Source organism: Phoxinus phoxinus (assembly GCF_949152265.1).
Source record: "Phoxinus phoxinus genome assembly, chromosome: 22".
NCBI lineage: Eukaryota > Metazoa > Chordata > Actinopteri > Cypriniformes > Leuciscidae > Phoxinus > Phoxinus phoxinus.
Window position 1 is genome coordinate 24,268,604 of NC_136897.1, and position 15,534 is coordinate 24,284,137.

The 15,534-nt window shown below is 36.6% G+C and overlaps 2 protein-coding genes across 5 annotated transcripts; one reads left to right on the forward strand and one right to left on the reverse strand.

Moving 5' to 3' along the window:
- On the forward strand, nucleotides 1-8,146 carry LOC306990547 (G2/M phase-specific E3 ubiquitin-protein ligase-like). 3 transcript variants are annotated; one of them, XM_079597499.1, is made up of 9 exons: nucleotides 1-391; nucleotides 999-1,214; nucleotides 1,308-1,537; nucleotides 1,620-1,726; nucleotides 2,318-2,469; nucleotides 2,746-2,832; nucleotides 2,996-3,142; nucleotides 4,094-4,222; nucleotides 4,475-4,613. In XM_079597499.1, the coding sequence occupies exons 1-8, from the start codon at nucleotides 229-231 to the stop codon at nucleotides 4,123-4,125; spliced, it is 1,134 nt and encodes a 377-aa protein (XP_079453625.1). In that variant the 5' UTR covers nucleotides 1-228; the 3' UTR covers nucleotides 4,126-4,222; nucleotides 4,475-4,613. The 3 variants fall into 3 exon arrangements, with proteins under 3 accessions (XP_079453625.1, XP_079453626.1, XP_079453627.1); XM_079597501.1 differs by lacking the exons at nucleotides 1-391; nucleotides 999-1,214; nucleotides 1,308-1,537 and adding exons at nucleotides 4,795-4,912; nucleotides 7,500-8,146 and having other exon boundaries at nucleotides 1,687-1,726; nucleotides 1,928-2,469; nucleotides 2,996-3,249; nucleotides 4,475-4,615; XM_079597500.1 differs by lacking the exons at nucleotides 2,746-2,832; nucleotides 2,996-3,142; nucleotides 4,094-4,222; nucleotides 4,475-4,613 and having other exon boundaries at nucleotides 1,928-2,737.
- Nucleotides 7,873-14,227, reverse strand: LOC306990549 (uncharacterized protein). 2 transcript variants are annotated; one of them, XM_079597502.1, is made up of 6 exons: nucleotides 13,089-13,359; nucleotides 12,064-12,197; nucleotides 11,713-11,860; nucleotides 10,641-10,889; nucleotides 9,381-9,648; nucleotides 7,873-8,444 (listed from the first exon to the last, which is right to left on the reverse strand). In XM_079597502.1, exons 1-6 carry the CDS (start codon nucleotides 13,184-13,186, stop codon nucleotides 8,241-8,243), a joined length of 1,101 nt encoding a protein of 366 aa, XP_079453628.1. In that variant the 5' UTR covers nucleotides 13,187-13,359; the 3' UTR covers nucleotides 7,873-8,240. The 2 variants fall into 2 exon arrangements, with proteins under 2 accessions (XP_079453628.1, XP_079453629.1); XM_079597503.1 differs by lacking the exon at nucleotides 13,089-13,359 and adding an exon at nucleotides 13,630-14,227 and having other exon boundaries at nucleotides 8,213-8,444.
- Between the last annotated feature and the right edge of the window lie 1,307 nt (nucleotides 14,228-15,534).

A 15,534-nucleotide genomic window follows, 5' to 3' on the forward strand; every position in this document is an offset into this window, starting at 1 on the left:
TTAAAATTAAAATGTAAAGTTTAGTTGCCATTTTATTTCCTCTTTTATCTCACAGTTTTAGTTTTCGTTTTCATTTTCAAAGACAACCTGTATGCAAATTCTATGTTAATGAGTGGGTGGGGCTTTTTCAAGTAACGGTTCTACAGACAAGCGACGTCGTCGACGCCCCGTGTGAATGTTTCGATACGACGAAGTTATTGTGTGATCATACTGTAATCTAGACGAGTCATGGCGAAATCTGTAAGTCAGCTTTTGCGGGAAGCTGCCGCAGCATTGGAACGAGAGGAGAACAACACAAACCAGACTGTCCAGCAAGCATCAAACCCTCGGCCCAATGCAGTTCCTCAGCCTGAGTCGCGGGCATCTTCAGTTGCCAGAGAAACTGTTCAGCGTAAGTAACGTTAGGCCATGTTATGATGTTAGACTAGACCATAATCGATGAGGTTCATTCATGTATTAGCCTATTTTGTGATGTCAACCCCTTGGGTGTACTAAAATCTTAGTAACACAATTCTACAGCAATTATAGACATATCACCCGCTATATGGCTAACTTATGCCGATAACGTTAGCTAGATGGCGTATCTAGCTGTCAGTCAAATGTTTCAAACCTCGGCAAATTTTCATAAATATATATATATATATATATATATATATATATATATATATATATATATTTGGAGCTAAGTTATATAAAACCGAATTTTAAAAAAAACTGTGGAAAACTTCTGCTTCGAGTGTCTGCGTGTAATTCAGTTTACTTTAGACAGTTGGCTAACGTTAGATTAAATGTCCGCTGTGAGTGTGTCTGACTCTGTACGGTAAATGCCCCTCAACCCACATACACAACATTTATTCATTATTTTTATATTTCAATGGGTTACATTGTAGGTGTAATTATGGTGAAATTCTTAACAACCCAGACCTCGCTAATTTGTTATTTTAAAACGGGTTATATGTGGAATGGGGATATATAACCTGCTTTTCATGTCTCCACAGGCGAGGTGTCAAGACTTTTTTCACCATACCCTCAGAGCAGTTCTTCGTCCTCTGTTATGCGCAGACGACAGAGTTTAATAAAGCCATGCAACAAAAAGACTTACACTCATAAATTCTTCTGTTTGAGTGGACGACGTGAATGCAAAGTGCCACAGCTGTGGGAAAAGATGGAACTTGAATGTTCAGGGTTGGGAGAAAAAAAGATAGTTTTCCCAGGTACAAGTTGTCCCCCCCCCCCCCCCCCATAATCCAAACATTTTAAAAATAATTTTCTCATGATCTGTGTTTAATTGACCATTTATGTTGCAGATAAGCACTGCCCATCTGAAGAATTCAAGTCCACATTACTTATAGAGTTTCCAAAACTGAAAGAAGGTGGGGGGTTTGAATTGCTCAGACCATATGGGGCTACGAGGACAAAAACGTTGCAAGTCATCCCCTGTCCATCAGAAGGGTATACACCGCATTATCTTCAAGACACCATTGGAATACATGCAGCAATTGTGTATGTAAGGCCTCTTCAGAAAGACCTTGGGATGGTATGTAACCAAAAAGGCCACAAGCCTGCAGTAAATTAGTATATTAAATGGTGGTGACAGTTTTTCCACTTCTTGTTTTAAGGAATCGTGTGAAACTAAGTGTGGATCTGGGCCCCCTGTACAGTGCATTTACTGTGATGAAACATTTAGCCATGCAGAAATCCAGGACCACGTGGACAAATGTACCTTGTGAGTAAATGATGACCTAATTTCAGATATTAGTACCTGCTCTGAAAGTGTGCATTATGTATAGTAATATATAAGTGAAAAACTAATTTAAGTTATATTGAACATGTTTTCTTGATTCTTGTGTTTAGAAACACAAGTTGTCTCAGTTCATTTTATGCTCTCTTTTTTGTCATATAACAGAAATTTTCTTCTACAAAATAGGTCAGCAAAAGAGAAGATTATTGAAAGTCAAAACTGTGACAGGCAGGAGATTATTGACCTTGAAGTCAGTGACGAGGTTTTAGAAGAGACCTGTAGCAGCAGACAGGAGCATGATGAGCAGATTTCAGAAAGGAGTAATAGCAGCAGAGAGCAGCGTCATGATCTGGCTTTTGAAGGGACGAGTAGCAGGAGACTAGATAGCGGAGATTTGAAATTCAGCAGTGAGGATACTGAAGGTCTTTTTATGAACATAAATCTGGCAACTTGCAAATTAACATTTTTTATTTTTTCTGCATAAATAATTGAATACTACTACAGATATAACCATATGCACATTTTTGCAGACTGGAAAACTGAGCCTGATTTGAAACATGCAGCTTTCATATTTAGACGTTTTGTACTACAAGAAGTGGAGGATCAGCCAGATCTTGTGGCAAAGATGGATCTACGTAAAAGTCCTGAAGAGAGAGAGAGAGAAATACTGACATTTTACAAAAATCCAATGACTAACTGGGCCCGTCCATTGACTGTTTTACTTGGAGGTAAGGTTTAATTTAGCAAAAAAGTACAGTACAGCTTCAGTCATTTACTCACGCTCATGCCATTTGAAATAAGTATGATTTTTTTTTTCTTTGGAGCAAAAAAAGAGATTTTAGAAATGGTCAATTCCATAGAAGAAAAAGTCATACATGTTTTGAATAATATGAGGGTGAGGTAATTATGAGGGGATTTTCATTTCTGTGTGAAGTTTCCTTTTTCCTTTCCTTTGTTTTATATATTAAATGTTGGTTGTGTAATATTTCTCCTCTTATACACAGGTGATTCTGCCTTTGGAGATGGGGTAAAACGCCATTTTCTCTCCTTTGTTATGTCGAGAGTACAATACGGATTTGGACTAAATCTTGGTAATTTCTAAAATATTTATTAGCCTATTTAATTTTGATGTAAGAGACATAAAGATAGAAGGTTGTGTAAAATAGTTGTATTATCATTATCATCTAGATAATAATTGTATTATAATCTAGACATTTCTATATATATTGTTTTTTTTATCATCATGTTTTCTAGAAAACTGTGGTAAAACATTGTTCTTTAATGGACAAGAAGACCATTTGGTGCCATCCACTTCTCGGCTCTTACTGGATAGTGACCTTTTCCGTGTCATTGGGCGCATGATTGGACATTCCTTCCTACACGGTGGACCCTTACTCACCGGTTTGAGTCACTCATTTTTCAATCTGTTGATTGGACAGAAGGATGAGATAGCTGTAGTAGAACTAGAGGACTGCCCTGACACCGATGTGACTGATATTGTTTTACTTGTGAGTTTAAATTCAGCATAATCTATAATGTCATGTTCAAGTCAGGGAAAATCTACAGCTAGAAAGAAAAAGCTTGCCCCCATGTCGTGCATTAAGTAAGGAATAATTGACTCCAGGCTGTTGAATTATTATAAAAATAATGCACACCCGAGGTGGTAATGCGGTCACGACGCGAAGCGGAGTATTTATACAGCATTATTTTTATAATAATTCAACGGCCTGGAGTCAATTATTCCGCTTATACTACAGTTACCACACCTCGAAACATTGTTCAGATGATATATTTCAAGACGTTTGTAAAGTTTTTGTCATTAAAACGCTCTTGTATGTAGGACTAATTCCTTGCGCATCTAAACCTATGCTCCGTTGCTAATTCCAAAACGTCATTGTAGAGTTAGTAACGGAGGTCTGAGCTGCTGATAGCAGACTAATGCTGGACACACTTAACGACTAGAAACATTCTCTGACTGTCAATGCAGCAGATTTTAAACACCGCTGTGAACACAGACTGAACGCGCTGAACACGCGTGTATGATCAGTCATAAGTATCAAATTACATTCATAACCGGCCTTACAGTAAGTGTGTCCCCGGCTTTATGCATTTATTATTAGACAAATAATGCACACCCGAGGTGTAACGGCCACTCCGCTTTCTGACCACCTCGGTTTTTCTAATAATTAAACAGCCTGTCGTCAATTATTCCTTACTTATTGCTCACCTTCCTAACCCTAACCCAGAATCGAGTATTCAGACAGACCATGGTATAATGACAAAATGTGTTATTTTTTGCATGCTTTAAGTGTGTCTTGAACAAATAATTCTGATACATATCTTTTGTCATAGCTTCAAGGGTCTGGAAATTTGAGAGAAGATGAACATGACCAAGTAAATAACTTGGCAATCAACTGGGATCTCCCACAAGTAAATGAGAACAACAGAAAATGGTTGGCACAAAGCATCCTTTACCATGCAGTAAGTGCCATTGATTATATAATGTATGTTTCACTCTTGACATACTAAAATACTTAAAACAAAAAACATTATTTATATCCTTGGAGTGGCGATACAGCACTGTGATGCTTTACTTTCTATATTACACTGCTTGTCTGTGTTTCTGACTCCCCAAATATTTGGGGATTCATTATTTATTTACTTTTATTCAGTGACCATTTTTACAGGTTACATATTTGACATCATTAAATAATTCCAAATTAATTAATACAGGTCATTGGTCGAAGGGAAAAGCAAATACGACAAATCAGACTGGGGTTAAAAGACACAGGAGTCTTGCGCATGATCAAAGAACGGCCTGCCCTGACTGATTTTCTTTTTCCAAGAGCGTCAGCTCAAATGATTGAGCCAGAGGTATTGTTGCATTTATACCATAAACCGTTTCATCCATGCATTGCATTGTGTGGTTAAATAGAGAATTGATACAGTATAAATCTTGGCTAGGTAATCTAATTTGTCACCATTAACCCTAATTCAGGTTTTTTGATCAGGTGGAATGTATAGGCTAGTATTTTTTTGCTTTGTATTTTTAGATGATCCTCGACAGAATTATATGGCCAACATGTGACAGTGATGATGAAGAGTATGGTGGCTATAGTCTGGAGGACACATTCAAGATAACTGGTTTCTTTCGTCAGTACATTGAAAATGGTAGGTAAAAAGAAAACACCTCTTAATACATAATTATGAAGCATGTTTAAAAGGGTTAGTTCACCCAAAAATGAAAATTATGTCATTAATGACTCACCCCAAGCCCGTAAGACCTCCGTTCATTTTCAGAACACAGTTTTAAGATATTTTAGATTTAGTCAGAGCTTTCTGTCCCTCCATTGAAAATGTATGTACGGTATAATGTCCATGTCCAGAAAGGTAATAAAGACATCATCAAAGTAGTCCATGTGACATCAGTGGGTTAGTTGTTTGTCCAAAAATAACAAAAACTACGACTTTATTCACCATTGTATTCCATTCACGACTCCACAGTGACGCTGCTGACGTAAGACGCTGCTGACGTGTTATCTGGTGTTTCCGAGCTTCGTTTACAGCGTCTTACGTCAGCAGCGTCACTGCGGAGTCGTGAATAGAATCTTACGAGTAGGTCTTACGGGGTTGGAACGACATGAGGGTGAGTCATTAATGACATAATTTTTATTTTTGGGTGAACCTTTAACCTTAACTTGTACAAACCCATTTTCAGAGATGTAAAGAGTATCTTAAAACCGCATTTAAGTGAAAGTACATATACCTTACAGAGAAAATGACTTAAATTATAACATCACTTGAGTAAAAGTACTTAAAGGGATAGTTCTTTAAGACGGCCATTTATACTTTGGATAGTCAACTTTCAAGACGGCCGTCAAATTGTCTTTAGCTTTCAAAATAAGCCGTGACCAAAATTAACATTTAAGATTTCTTTGTAGCAACCATTTCAACCCCTTGTGTAATGCAGCTCACATTACCGAACGCCTCATTGATTGATGATGTAAAACTCTGAACAAGTTTTCTGGCGTGTCCGGTTTTAACGCGTCTTGACTGTCGTACAGTCTGACATTAATGACAACAGAGATCTTACAGTGTGACAAGGCTTACAGCGAGGAACATGTACGTACAATCTGACAAGCAACAACTGTAAAGGACGATAATAAATCGCAGTGTGCACCCGGCTTAAGAGACATGCAGTGGAAAACAAGAAACAGTTTGTGTGGAGAGCAATCACGCTTATTAAAAAAAAAAAACCGAACACCTCAATATTGCTATAAATCAAGGTCAAGACAGCATCCTCTTAAATGTCTACAAACACTTAAGTCTCATTTAGTAAATACTAGTTTCCTAGTTTAAAAAATTGGACATGAATACCCTCTCGTGTTTAAAATTTAAAGGATTAGTTCACTTTTAAAGTGAAAATTCTGTCAACATATACTCACCCTTAAAGGATAATTCCGGTATTTAACACCTTGAGTCTATATTGTAGTTTGTTTTGGATGAACAAGAGTGGTGGACAACATTTTTTTGACAATGGTTCCTCTCTCGAGTTTTTGACTATAAAAGAATTGGCCATGGACCCATTTAACATTGGAGTCAATGTGCATGTCCGAAAATGTCATTAAAACAGCCAATAATGTTCGTTTACAAAACTGTGCAACTCACCTAGTGATTAGTGATGTTAAAAAAAAGACAAAGTGTTGCGAAATACAGTTTCTGTCGTGTTTTATTCGTCATTTTCGAGCACTCAGTCCTTCAACAGAATTCAATGGGATTTTACAAAATGACGAATAAAACACGACAGAAACTGTATTTCGCAACACTTTTTGTTTCTGGAACATCAACTAACATCACTAATCACTAGGTGAGTTGCACAGTTTTGAAAACTAATGTTAAAGGTTGTTTTAATGACATTTTCGGACATGCACATTGACTCCAATGTTAAATAGGTCCATGGCCAATTCTTTTATAGTCAAAAACTCGAGAGAGGAACCATTGTCAAAAAAATGTTGTCCACCATTCTTGTTCATCCAAAACAAACTACAATATAGACTCAAGGTGTTAAATACCGGAATTATCCTTTAAGTTGTTTCAAACCTGTATGAATTTCTTTCCTCTGCTGAACACAAAGGAAGATATTTAGAAGAATGTCAGTAACCTGACAGTTTTTGGTTCCCATTGACTTCCATAGTAGGAAAAAAATATACTATGGAAGTCAATGGGAACCAAAAACTGTCTGGTAAAGTATATGTAAAGTATAAAATGACAGAATTTTCATTTTAAAAGTGAACTAATCCTTTAATGAGCTCATAATCACGACTTTAGAAGTGAGAAGCAGGAAATATCTAATAGCACGTGAAGGCAACATATGTCCTCATCTCATAATGAAAAACCTGCGATTCAGAAACTACCTGCTAATGCACTCACATTTGCGTAAAGTAGCCTTATGACAAGTTTGGGTGGTAATAAATACATTTACTCAAATACTTACACCACTGCCCATTTTTTAACACGGTATTCAATCTATGATTTATTTTATTTTATGTTTTTACGTTGCATTCTCAAAGAAAAATGTTTTGGGCAGATTTTTAGTGACTCCAAAAAGGATATGTACACCATGAAAGTACTCCATATGATTTGTACACTATATTTATAAGTCTTCTGAATATTATATTGTATTATTGAACAGACTAGTAATAATTCACTCTCCGAAAATCAAATACCGATATAATTGAAGATTTCTATTTTTACACAGGCACACCAGAAGAGCTGATGCAACTCATTCAATTCTGGGTGGGTTGGGGAATTCTTCCTCAGAAGCTATATGTAGAGGTGTCCTCTGATGTTGCAATGCCAACTGCATCCACTTGTAGAGAAACCATCAAACTCCCAGCGAAATATAGCACTTATGAGAGTTTCCATAGGGACCTGAAAGCTGCTGTATCATCCATAGAGAGTGGGTTTGGTTTGGTGTAATTACTGTTCTGCGTACTGAAGAGCTATAAGTTACACTACCTAAAGGTCACAGTTGAAATTGCAGGTTTGCTTATTTTTGGCTGTAACAATGACACAATCACAATATTGGTGGTTCCCCTGTTAAAAAAAAATACAGCTTTGCACCCTAGTTTGAGAAAGTCATTTATTTATTGTCTTATTACAATGGTAAATTAATTTAACTTAACTGTTTTGTTCAACAGTCTGAAATGTTGATGAATGAATTGAATATAAAAATATGAATTGATTGTTTTGTTCAACAGTCTGAAATGTTGATGAATGAATTGAATAGAAAAATATGAATTGATTGTTTTGTTCAACAGTCTGAAATGTTGATGAATGAATTGAATAGAAAAATATGAATTGATTAAAAAATAAATAAAAGTATTTTATTCGGATTTAATAAAATGCAGTGTTTTGTCTGGTTTCTTGAATCAACTAATAATAAACTGGCTGGATGAGTTTATACCAACATTTGAAATGCTGTAAAATGCAGTGCTATTTACAAAATGTCCAGTAATTGGTTAATTTTAGTGATTGTGTTGTAGTATGTGTCAATGGCTTCTGAAAAGGGAACATTAGGATTCGGCAGACTACTCAATTCCTCTTCGGTCAGTTGTCGAGGTAGAGCCACTTCTGGAATTGGCACTCCGTCATTATCGTGACTTGGAGGTCCATCCCAGTCGATCCCATAATTTTCATCCACCTGTGTTAATTAATGAAAATCAGTCATATTGGGGGTGGAAGGAGAAAAAAAAAAAATTATAATAGTCTAAAAGTATAATAGAAAAAGACAACAAATGAAGACATTTATGATTTTTCCTAATACAATGGCTTACGAATTAAAGGTGCAGTATGTGAGAATGAAACAATTTTGTGAATATTTACTAGATGTCTTTTCTGTGTGTGTGTGTTGAAAAAAATTTGTTTGTACATAGTCCTGGCAGTATAAATAGTAGGAAAAAAAGTGGATCAGACCGAACATCAAAACAATAATATAGGCAATAAGCAATAGATGTCGATTTCAAATATCAACAGTGTTTCTCAGAAATCGCTTATGCACCTTTAAGGGTCAATATATACTCCATAATAAGGGTGTCACAATTTCGATGGCCAAAATTAAGTCACAATCTCGAACTTCGAATTAAAAAAATGGAATTGTCGATGCTGCCACACCCCCATGTTATGTCTGGTTGGCTTGTCAAGTGGAAAAAAACATATGGTACGTAAGTTACTCTGTCTTTTGCAGACAGCAAGATGTAAGCTGGCTTCATAATGTTCACAATGGTATTTTATTAGTTGTTGGTTTAACCATGGATGAGGTAATGGCTGTTATGTTATTTTCTTTTCAATGACATTCCTTGTTTCATTGCTGGATTTATGGAAAAACATCAACCAATATTGCATATCCATAATTATTATAATGGATATAATTAAAGAATACTTAGGCCTACACATAACGTAAATTAGAAGTGTAACGCAAAAAAATTTTTTATGATTACGATTTTTACGCCTATTTTGAATTTTACTCGAATACAAATACAAATACAAATACTTTTCCCCCCTCAACAAATACAGATACAAATAGCGGCTGCTTTGCACACCCCTAATACATACATATATACATAATCTGATGTCTTACTTGAATGGTGTCATCAGTATTGTTGACACTGTATCTTAACCAAAGCTGGACAGGTGACTGGCTCCCAGCAGTTCTGATGCGATGGTTGTTCCAGGCATCTTTAAAGAAGGCAAGATGCCTCTGTAGTTGACACAAAAAACTCCAGTGAAGAGCAAAAATGTCAATCTCACAATCTGGATTGAGTATTCCCTCTGTCTCCATGTTGTAGAAGATGTGATAGAACATGCTTAAAACATGTTCATACACATCTCTCCAAAGCCTCTCAATTCTGTGGGGGAGAGAGTTAAGATTTGAGACAAAACAAATGATGAAAATGATGGAATGTTTAGTTTGGTGTATTATGACAAACTCAGTGGTTCTCAACCTTTTTTGGGCCAGCGCCTAAAATACCTTGGTATCAGCTTGTTTTCATCAATGATATAATAAATATAGGCCTAATTACAATTAATTTGGATTGTGATGATTAATTTGTGTTCATAATCTATGTTCTATATTCAAGACATACGGGTGAAACGCAAGCAACAACAAGGCATCCAAATAGAGGCAAAATCACAGTCAAAAAATGACCCTTTAAGTAAAACTTCACAGTAAGGTTAAAAGCTAAATGTATCTTAGAGCACAAAAGTGTGCTTGTTGATCCTTGAGGGGTTTCGCTGACTGAGGACGTCCACACAGTTTAATCCAAAGACGACACTTGTCAGTATTTTACTTCAGTTTTGGGAAGGGGAAAAAACAGACACCCCCCTCCAACCTCTCTGGGAAACGCGTATCTGTGTTACAAATGCCCCAGGCACAACGGTTAACCATATTTTTAAGGTTTAAACTACGACGGTAATAGCCTGCCGAGACCAAAAATATGACACGCCTGTGTTAAAGCCAATGGAGAGCTGTGAATGGTCAATCTACATTCTAGGGCGTGGCTTAGCCAAAGGCGAATTATCCATCAAATTGTCATTTTCTCCTTACTGTCTTGTGAGTAAAACAATGACTGACCAGTAAATTACTTGGTGAACAAAGAAAACATTTAGGCATTAGTAAATGCCTAAGAATGTAAACGTTTTACCTTTTTTAGTTTTCGCCATCCCTAGTAAGTAAATTAACAAAAATGTTAGTTATATTTAAACTCGTGAACGCCCACCTGAACGCCACCCTGTCAAAACAATTGCTTGTTTTGACAGGGTGAAACCCCCCCCCCCCCCCCCCCCCCCCCCTTGAGAGCCACTAATTTAACCCATTCAATATAGTCCATGTAATATTTACCTCTGGTTGTGTACACTCCTTCCTGTAATATGAGAATTCCTGTTTTCTCCACTGTGTGCCACCATGTACTCAGCAACTGCAATATTCTCCCCACCTTTGTCAGATCGGACTCTTGATGGCATACCATATTGATTAACAGCAGATATGAAGCTGCTGAGCACAGTGGATGCTCGGTTATTTGGAGACGCAGAAAGATAAACTATTAGTCGGCTGAAACCATCGATACCACCATGAATCACCAATCTCCATCTACAGAATAAACAAGAATATTAGCAAAACAAGTTCAGCATCAAAAAGGTGCAGGTTCTTTACTAGAACAATGCACATTGCCCAAAACATCAGATTTGAAATATGTGGACATGTAATATTCAATATGATTAATTATATGTACATTCTCCATAATTGAACACCCAATGAATAAGCCTACACCCAATTAGTCCTCACAAGCACAACATTTTTAATGCATATGAGCAGTGCGTCGCATCAAAAGCAAAAGAAACCATTATTAATCAATGATACTGGGTGTAGGTCTTCCATGTAGACTATAGGAAAGATATATTTGAGTAGCATTACAAGAATTTTGACATTGTATGATGCCTAATAGTTCATTAGTTAAAATACATTCAAATAGTGATAATAAACCTTTGATTCATATATTTCCCTATATATTTTCATCTTAATAAATCGATCTTATAATCATTACAATAATAGCTCATCTATTTTAAAGGTGAAAAAAAAAATTAGTCTGTATCAGTCAAGGCGTCTACTTTCTTTTGTCATGTATCATACACAGTATTGTTTATGAAGTCTGCAGTAATACGTAATTTTAGTTGTTCAGTGCCTGCTAATGGATATGGTGTGTTTGTGATACAAAAACTGAACTTTGTGCCCCTAAAAATTCCATGGAGAATGAGAAACAAAATGTTATCGTACACCCCTTCTATAGAGACAGTGAATGAGGTAATGAGGAAAAAAAAAAATAACCTTATTAAATCAAATTACATAAACACTACAAAGTAAACACCATTACTTAGAATTCTGATTCTTACAGTTTTCATTGTATTGCGAGTACCTGATGAGTTTATGATTGCCATCAATATGCCACATAGCATTGGGAAAAGGCACAGTGTACTGACGTCGCCTTATGGTTCGCATTGACATTGCTCGTATCAATGTCCCATGAGGATCTACTCTTCTGACAGATTCTCGGACTCTTGAAGCTTGTGGGGGCGCAACATAGAAAAAAAAAAGCAATATTATCTCAACAGCAATCATACCTCAACAGCAAATACTAAATGACAAAAAGTTGCATTAGTTTTTGTATAGCCAGCTGAAAAGAACATTTATTTTTCAACACCATATACCCATACTATTATCTTTACTGTGAATGATAAAAATGTTAAGCTTAGTGTGCTAGGTTTACTTTGAACATGGAGACCTCTTGCTTGAAGATGACCATGAATTATTCTGTACCCCGAGTTTGGATACATTCTCTGTATTTCCTCAATGGTGCTGTCAAGTTCTGCATCACTTATAGTTGAATACAGATCAGAAACCCTAGATGAAATGATAGAAGATTGGTCACTCACTGCAACTACATAGGCTTCTGTGAACATCTGCAACCATAGCAGGAAAAAAATATTGAAAGGGGATGTTCAAAATGAAGGATGGCTTAGATTTTGCCTGATTATAAAAAAAAACAAAGCTATACATTCTCATAAAAAGAGGTATATATTTAAAATGATCTACTTAGGCTTACTTTTTTAGCTTACAATGCTTTTGGGAAACACAGCCCTGGTTGGCTGTTGGTCCAGCTGATCAACCACTTAAACCAGTCTGGACCAGCAAGAAACCAGCTTATGACCATGAATTAATAACCCGTGAAGCAAATCATGGTTAGCTATTATCATTAGCTAGTTTTAGCTGTTTTTTTTATCACTGACCTCGCTATGTAAATTCAAATTTTTACCTTCATATATCATTCTTCAAATGTGCATGCAAAATAATGACATTTCTATGGACCTTTTTCCACATTTACGGGGCATAAGCGGAAGTCAACATGGTTGGGTAAACTTCTACAGCAAATATGATTTTTGAGTTCCCATATGCTCCAATATAAAAAAAAAATATTGCAGCCGTCAGAAGGGAGAAAGGTTTACCGTTAACGTTACTTAATCAGTTGTTGTATTAGAAACAGTCACGCAGCAGTGTTAAGTTAGACTAACTATTTTTTTGTAATTTAATGCTGAGTTAATATAACACGAGGTGTGTTAGAGATGCATGTAACGTTACATTAAATTAGAAAAAAGTACATGACTTTTCGATGTTAATAACCGTGGAAACAAGTCTGTGAAAAGGGTCCATTGTAAAAATATAACGTTACCATTAACTTACGTCTAACGTGCAACATGTGAAAGCTGCCCGAAATCAACTATAACTTTCTCTTACCTCATATGATACTGTTTCATCCTCCGTCTGATGGTTCTCTCGCTCGCTCCGAATAAGTTCGCTATCTCTTGAGCAGTAAACCCGTTTAGAAGATACATCCTTACACCGTGTCCTAACTACACGCGACGCGACGCCGCGACACGCGATAAAAGGTATCTTTTCCATGTTAATCAGAGTTTTTGTCCTAACCAGACGCGACGGCGACACGCGAAGTTTCTAATTTAGAAACGGTTCCTATTTCTGCGACGTCGCGGCTGACAGATCCGCCCACACAGAGATCTCATTGAATAACTGATTGTCATATGAAGAAATTACACTGGTTATGAGTACACATTACTTATTTTTTAGTTAAAAATAGGTCACTGTGCCAGAAGCAATAATGGATAATTTACCTCAGATTTTGAAAGCATATAATATAGCGTTCAAACTGAATTCTATGCAAACATACAACTGTACTTCATAACAAAATTAGTCAATAAGTATATTTTGTTCATGTTTTGATTTTTAATAATGTTATTTCTTGATTTGATTATGTCCTTACCCATTTCCAATGCGAGTGCGGGCCAGCAGTGCGCTTTCACAGAGAGACTCCGCCCACACGCTGTTCTGAATGGCTGTGATTTTTTGATTGACGTGTGCCGTCTCACAGTCGCGTCGCGTCTAGTGTGGACAGACACACTTGCTGTCGCTGGAATTTTATCGCGTCGCGTGTAGTTAGGACACGGTGTTAGCGTTTCTAGTGGGATGTCGTACCTTGGACGGCCCGGGCCGACGACACTCCCCGGACAATTTGCTGCTGACTGAAGGCACTGCACAACCTCATCTAGATTATTTACAACTCGATGATCGACATCGGAGTTTGTGACGGCTGCAAAGTGTCCAAGTGTATCTAAGATAGATTCAACTCGAAGCAAAATGAAGTCATCATCATCCGAAATGTTTGCTAGCTGATTTAATTCTGCTGCTATACTGGTCATAACCGCCATTTTCGCTCCTCCACATAACAGCGTAATTGAGCCCCACCCACTCATTAACATAGAATTTGCATACAGGTTGTCTTTGAAAATGAAAACGAAAACTAAAACTGTGAGATAAAAGAGGAAATAAAATGGCAACTAAACTTTACATTTTAATTTTAATTGTGTCAGTATAATTGCGTGAGCGTTAATAAAAAGCTTTGTAAAAAACTGTAATTGCAGTTTCTTTTCACGTTTGCCTTTTCATTTTAAAATTGGCAGTCTTGCCGAGAAGGTCCTCACTGCAGAACATGAAATCCACTGGGAGGAGTTGGATCCAGATCCAACTCCTCCCACTATATATACTTCGCCCCCACGCCCCAGCCCCACCACCAGATGAACCAGCATATCGGTGATCACCATTGATTGCTCTCATCAATGTAAGTCTACATTTTGATTACTAATATAGTCGAGATAGATTAATAATTTAGTGTGCGTCTTTAAGTAATGATCACACTTAAATATATGTTAAAGTTTTGACAGTGTCCATACTTTTTGATAACACCAAGACATGTTTAACTAGTCCGCTAAACTGGCATCCATTAATGGTAAGTTAGGTCGTTTGTAGCGTTAACGTTAGCACGCACGTGTGGCCTATCTATTTAGCTAAACTAATTAGCTTTGGATAATACTGTTGGTATGTTCATATGTTTATAGCTAAGGTAAGCTAACATGTGGTGTTGTCTGTCAGGTATCTAGTTAGCCAGGTTAGCCACGCTACCCACTAGCCAGGTTAGGCAAACACTGCACTCCAGGTATGCATTGTTAGTTGTTGCCATGGAGTGTTTTACTTTCAATGATGAATTAAAACATTTAAAAAAATAATGAACATTTAAATATTTGCTTTCTTTGCTAACCCACAGGATATGGAGGTCGAGGAAGAAAGGGGGAACTTTTTAAAATAATATGTGAAGACACCCACCCAGACTTCTGCAGCGAGTTCGGCCAGATCTGTGCTGACCTGAAAGGATGAATAGTTAATTGTGAATGTTTCCCTGTAATGTTTGTGTCATTTCTGCGTGTGCTCCCAATGTAGTTTCCTTATGTTTTGCCTTCAAAGTTTCCCTACTGTTTTCAAAATGTCTGTTTTACCTAGTGTGTTAATAAACGTGTTTTTTTTCCTATTTAATTGTGCTGGTAATGAATTGTTCATGCATTTATGTAAGTGAGATGCTCTTATGTTATGTAAATTAAGTCAGATTCCCTTGTGAAGTCATTTATAAGTTTAAAATTAGTGCTGCTATAATTTAGTCACTTACAGTTGCACAATCAGTGGAAAAGCACACATATTTTCTACATGAATTTAAACTTGATTTAATATTACTCAAAAGTAGACGCGCCTACTTATTAATATTATAATATTTTATTTAATATTTGAAATCAGTGCATGTGGACTACTGAGAGGGGTAAAAGATCAGCCAATCAAAGAA